At 34.7% G+C, this 6,453-nt stretch overlaps 1 protein-coding gene across 6 annotated transcripts; it reads right to left on the minus strand.

Annotated features, from left to right (window-relative positions):
• Positions 1-2,275: 2,275 nt before the first annotated feature.
• On the minus strand, positions 2,276-6,214 carry LOC113846209 (scarecrow-like protein 1). 6 transcript variants are annotated; one of them, XM_027474212.1, is made up of 4 exons: positions 6,162-6,214; positions 5,587-5,641; positions 4,388-4,451; positions 2,276-4,286 (listed from the first exon to the last, which is right to left on the minus strand). In XM_027474212.1, the coding sequence occupies exon 4, from the start codon at positions 4,244-4,246 to the stop codon at positions 2,471-2,473; it is 1,776 nt and encodes a 591-aa protein (XP_027330013.1). In that variant the 5' UTR covers positions 4,247-4,286; positions 4,388-4,451; positions 5,587-5,641; positions 6,162-6,214; the 3' UTR covers positions 2,276-2,470. The 6 variants fall into 6 exon arrangements, with proteins under 6 accessions (XP_027330013.1, XP_027330015.1, XP_027330012.1 ...); XM_027474214.1 differs by lacking the exon at positions 6,162-6,214 and adding an exon at positions 5,741-6,116 and having other exon boundaries at positions 2,307-4,286; XM_027474211.1 differs by lacking the exon at positions 6,162-6,214 and having other exon boundaries at positions 2,307-4,286; positions 4,388-4,524; positions 5,587-6,116.
• Positions 6,215-6,453: the final 239 nt, after the last annotated feature.

Consider the following 6,453-nt stretch of genomic DNA (forward strand, 5'->3'; position numbering starts at 1 on the left):
TTGTTCCTGTGATCCCTTGAGGTCTTCTACATGTATGGATAGTCGTCAGTTAGTCGTCATACATGGATATAACGTATACAATACTCAGCCCCTTAGCAAAAATATAGTTAAAAGTATGGTCAAGAAATAAGTGTGTGACCTGTGTTATTTTTGTTAGCTTTTATGGCACCGAAAAAAATAAAGAAAAAAAATGTACAAAATTGTGAGAAGGAATAAGAAAAACTCAATTTTATTGAATAGTAATAGTAAATTTATAATAACTGAAAGAAATAGAAACTAATTATGTAACTGACAGATTGATAACAAATTTGAATAAAAAACTAAATTATTCCAAAAATGTAAAAACTACTATTGACTATAATCCTGATCTAATAAACTAAAACAACCAAAAGCAGTTTTAAAAGCATATTATTAATAGTTTTTGTTTTTATTACATTATGCGCAACTATGAATAACAGTCACCACCTTGTATTTTCTCCAGATTTTTAAAATCATCTCCATTTTCTATACTCTCAATATATTGATATAACTATCCACACTAAATTTTCCATCATTTATTCCTCGTCATTTGACTTTTTATAATGGAATTTCTCCACTCTTATCATACATTAATCTAATCATGTTGAAGGTCATACACCTTCGAACTCAGTTCAAATTGCATATAAATCACATTCCAATCATTTAAGAGACAATAAAGCATTTATTATCTAGTTCATCAACTTAAACAAATAACTAAATCTCATTCTTCTCTTAATCTTCTCTAGAAAATTTTCCAATTCAAGGGATCCTCGAGTTGAATATGAAATTTAGCATTCAAAGAATCCATTTGCAAATTATACTAATAGAATAAAAAGTATATAACCATATACAGAAACAAAGAGTATATAGTTGATGGGTTAGAATTCTACTCACTTTGAGTAGATAATTCACCTAGAAGTTTTGGGTGAAAGATGTCCAAAAGACCAAGTTCTTCTCAAGCATTATAAAGTAGAGTAAACATTTGAGAAGAAGAAAAATGATGAAATAGAAGGAAGATTAGAAGTATAAGCTCCAAAAAACTTACTAGAGATTGAGTGGAAAGAATATCGAAGCTCAGATTTTTGAAAGTAAGGGTGTTTTTTAACTAGCGAAGGGAATGAGAGAACTAAGAGTGAGATGAGAATGATTATTTACCTTTTGATACAAGTTTAAAATGATAAAGTCACTTAAATACTTCTTTCTCGAGAATTCTCGCTAAAGCAAAGATATTCTAGCTTGAGCGAGAAAATCAAATAAAATTTTCTACACATTTGTTGATATTTTCACTTAAGCAAAATTGGCGCCAAGCGTGAGGGAATGCTAGACGTTTGGTAATTTCTCCTCTTGCCAAAAGAAAGGATCCCATTAAGGTTTTGATCCTTTTGTTCCAGGGGAAATAGCTTCTCATCATATTGTAGCAGGAACATTGGACATATTAGTGGGTCTTTTCCATCTTAGTGTGCGTCCACCCCAACGTCTATACAAAAGATTGCGTATGGGAAATATTGAAACCGTTCTTTTCAATAGTATCGTTGCTGTCTTTTTCGCAGCTGAAACTATGTGGTATAGTTCAGCAACTAGCCCCGTTGAATTATTTGGTCCCACTCGTTATCAATGGGATCAATGATACTTCCAACAAGAAATGTATCCTATATCAAAAGCTTAGTCTAAAATTCTCAAAAAATTAGTTTTTTATGATTACATCAGCAATAATCCAGCGAAAGGGGATTGTTTAGAGCGGGCTCAATGGATAATGGAGATGGAATAGCCGTTGATTGGTTAGGGCATCCATATTAAAACTGAATGAATCTCTGTATGAACTTGTTAAACAGAAGAGGAAATACAAAATTATGCAACAAGGACTGACGCTATTATAAACCTCTAAGGCTCTAAGCAAAAGCATAGCTCTTTATACTGTTGTATACTTCATTGTTCCCCAGTCATATTAAACATTTACACAAGTATTTGATTGGAAGAGCGCAGAGAGGAAGCAAAGGGAGAAATTTTTATAATTTATTCATATTTGACGGAAGAGGAAGAGAGAGCTAAAATTCTTCCTTATTCAACTTTAGGCTCTCCTTCAAATGTGGGAGAATTTGAAGGGAAAAATATATTTTAGACAAGTTAATGTTCTTAGCTTAATAGATATATTTAACCATTATAAACATATAATAACAAATTCATTTAATTTTCCTTTCTTCTCCTTCTATTTCCTCGTAAACCAAACAATGTCTCTCCGGTCAGTTAAAATCCCGTTATTTCCTTTCTTTCATTTAAACTAAACAAAACAGTAGTATCATGAAAGTTCGTATTAGCATAGTATTGAACGTTAGTATACATCAGGGTCTGAACCAAGCTTAAACATACATAGATACATAGACTAAACAAACGAACAAATACTACATTAACACTACAAGTATGAGCCTCACAAGTAACAAAAGAATTGTCTTGGTCACTTCCATGCTGAAGCCACAATTAAGTTTTTGTCATCCCACCCAAAATGAAGACCCCCCATTTCCTCCTTCATCTTGAACCTGTCACAATACTGCTTAATGAGTTTCCTAATTGCTTCTCTAACATTTGTGCTCATTGGTGATGAAGTGAAACCAGCCATTGTCAACCTTGCCCTCCATTTTCCTGCAACTTCATACCGTTCTATTCTATCCTCGCCCTCACACGCAACAATGTTGACAATGTCCTTTGCCAAGCATTGCCTTTCTACATTCATCCTGTCCTGGCTCTCCCTAGGGAGAGTTGCATCAAGTGAGTCAAACACATAAGAGTAGTAACTGTAGGTTTCAACAAATCTCTGGAGAAAAGGCGAGGTGTTTGTGTTCATGTCTTGTTCCACAACCGTTACAAGTTTTGGATTCAGGCTCTTAACCATGCGAAGAAGCTGGTCTCGTTCGTTGACAGTTGATACACTTTCATCTCGCATGTGATGAAGCTGGAATGCAAAGTTCACCACAAGTGCTTCCCCGGGACGACAATTGAGCATTGATGGAGTGACAATTGAGGTCCTTGATGCCACTGCTCGAAACTCAAATGGCAATCCAAGTGCTTCTGCCAGCTTTTCAAGTCTTTGTCCAATGATATTTAGGCCACCAACGGATCGCTGCACTGACTCAGGATCATCAACCCCAGTTAATCTCACATGAGGTGGCTTACCTGGCATTGAAGCAAGTGTTTGTATTAGAGTTATGTATTGACTTCCTTGATTGATGTCAAAATCTATTATGTGAACCTTCTTTTCATCTCTAACCGCCTCAGCAATTGCGCCATTTGCAGCAATGAATCCAAATTTAAAACAAGGGCACACCTCAAATAGTATCTGCATAGCTGCTAAGCGATCCGAAGAAGGAGGTTCCTTGCATCTCAAAGCTTTATAGATACATTTTCCGGATGAAGCCACACGAGCTGCAAGTCCTTCCACCATATAAGCTGCAATTCTTTGAGAAGGATCACCCTGAATTGAGACCATTTGTCGAAGATCATTTATCATAAATGAGGCTCTGTCTTTATTTCCTTCTGAAAGAGCTAAAGCACAGTCATAAAGCATTTTCTTTGGGGTCCGTAGCGAGTTTTGTGATATTTCTTTGGTGCTACTAATGCTACTAATATTGGAAGAATCTGAAGATGAAGACTCCTTTGGTGAGTCATGAAGCAGCATATCTTGAATGGGATTGACCCACTCAGCCATGTCAGGATCAATCTCCATGCTTTGAACAGTCTCAAATATATCTTCCTCCTCTTCTTCATCATTATTATCAGAAAGCAAAGCCCTCTCCAATTCTTGTAGTTTCAATCGCATTTCACCATCAAAATCAAGGCAATCTGGGCTCCCATTTTCCAAGAAATCTGAACTGAAGTTGGACTGATAAGCATTGCGATGCCTTGTAGACAAGAAAGAAGTATCAAACGGGTTATTAGTAATCATAGAAGTTCCCGAGCTAACTCTGAGCGGGTAAGAAGAAGCACCATCAGGGTGAATTGAATTTCCAGATATGCTGGAACTAGATGATTCTATTAGTTCTTCAGTAGGTGAATCAAGGAAGTACTTTTCATAGCTTTCACTGGAGTAAGAGTCTGTCATGTACATGTTTCTGTGCTTATCAGGAGCAAAATTGTGGGAGGACAAGTCAGGTGTAACATTGGTTCCCTTTAGCGAGTAGAGCTTGGCATTCCTATATGTTGTATCACTCAGCTCCGTAGATATAACCAATGACATAGTTTTCCTTTTATTCAGTCAGATCATAAAAAGTTTCAATCTGTAACCAAAACATCACAAATGTTTTGTCAGAAAAATTGCGGCAAGAACTGCCATCAATCAAAACTGCCATGCTTTTTCTATTTATTTTTCTGTTCTCACCTTGAGAATTAGTGAAATAGGTGCTCACTGATGAAATCTTGTTCAGCCTTTCAGAATGTCTATTCTGAGATTGGAGAAACAATAGGAGAAGACAACAGATTTAGAAAAGACTTTCAGTCAGAATTAGAACAACCAATCTACATAAACAGGACAAAACATAATGAATGCATTTGCAAGTTTAGTGCTTCACAGAATAAGTCTCATGAATAACCTGGTTGATAATTATTTCAATTTACAATAATACTATGATTTTGAGTGTATCCAAGAAGTAACTACAATCTCACTTTGCCAGCAAAGAGTACTCAACTTCCTCATCAACAAAATTTAGATATTAGCTTTGGTCACATATGAAACTACATGGCAGATGAAGTTCCACCCAGTGTAGCAATTAGCAAAGAATGTTCTTTCTGACATAGAGGCCTCACTATATTTGGAAGAGAAAAATAAAAATTGAAGATTTGTATTTCCAGCCACATACACAGTATATTTATTCTTGGAATCAAATCAAAATGCTCAGGGAACAAAATCTTTCATATGGATCCAAGATTCTTCATTCTTTAAACTTATCTGCAGCTAAAATTTGAGGAAGTTCTATGACTGAGAGGTTGACAAAACATTTGCTCTTCGAATATGACATGTTTACTCTAACCAGAAACAACAAAGAAATGAATCTCCTCCTCCTATGAACATAAATTATGATGTTAAAGCATAAGAGAGCGATGCAACAACTAGTCAACTACGGTTCCAACTCACTTTGATAATTGATTACATAGATGACATTAATGACCATGTATAAAACGTTTTGGATAGTAACCATCACTATGTGTTTTGCCGGGAGGATCTACCGGCTAAGTACCTCTATGACAAGACAACGTTATTTTAAGATAACAAAAAATCCTGCCAAAGTCCAGTTTTGTTTGAAATTCCAACTTGTTGCAAATGCAGAAACAGAAAAGAGGTTAAACCAAACCCCTTTTGGAGAACCCACCAACACATCATAGAAAAAATCAAAACATCCTTTAAGAAACATAAAAAAAGCAAATTCAGAAACAAAAGAATTAAAAAGACGATTTATTCACAAATAATCACAAGGATTGTACCATATAGTACCCGTTATTAGAATGAAAGACAAGTTGCCAAGTTTAAAAGCATAAATCAAAGATTCTAGACACAGAAATCAAGAGACAACAGAAGTGTACCTTATGCAACTAGAAACCCAGAAGAACACACTTCGACCACAGCTTTCTTCCTGCCCTGTCAGCGAAGATGAGGATGATCCTGAGAAATTGTTTCTAGAGGTAGAGAAAAAAAAGAACTAGGCTAAGGATTTTGACCAAGTGCAAGAGAGATTACAGCAAAGCAAAAGGCAAGACAACCTCTTGAAGGCTCCTTAATATAATAAAAAAATTGGTTTCGTTGGGAAGGTCAGATTGGTGGAAAAGCAACAAATTAGATAAACCAAAAATAATTAACAAGAAGAAACTTGAAGAATTGATAAGCACAATCAATAAAATTTAATAAATACAGATGTGGACATAGGAAGAAAAATAAATAAATTTCAAAAACTAGACTTAAGTTTCAAATTTGAAATGAATTAAAATATGGGGGTGAATTAAGGGGAATTGAGCAACCCAATTAAAGAAACAATGAGTTATGAGCATACGATATATTCTAAAGTGGCCCATTTATTTAACTTATTAAAAAAATGGTAATCATGAAGATAATCACATCTTCTGGAACCGAATGAAGTGGTAAGCAAAGTGGAAAAACCCACCAAGAATTAACGAAACTTCTTGCCTTGCCATTCACAGCAACTTGTCTATCTCTGACTTTAGCATTGGCCTCACGAAACTATTATGGAACAATGACAAAGATACCCATCACGCGAGTTGCAAACTGCAAATGAAAACACTACACTACTCTTTTTACTATAAAAATGTTAATTTTTTTTATTTATCAGTAAATTTTTATTAAAATTATAAAAAATAGCGCAATTTATTAATTTGAAAATACAATCTACATGAATTTTATAATTTATGACAAAATTTAATTAATAAAAAATATAT

This window comes from Abrus precatorius, unplaced genomic scaffold (genome assembly GCF_003935025.1).
Source record: "Abrus precatorius isolate BTA unplaced genomic scaffold, Abrus_2018 Scaffold8, whole genome shotgun sequence".
Classification (NCBI taxonomy): Eukaryota; Viridiplantae; Streptophyta; class Magnoliopsida; order Fabales; family Fabaceae; genus Abrus; species Abrus precatorius.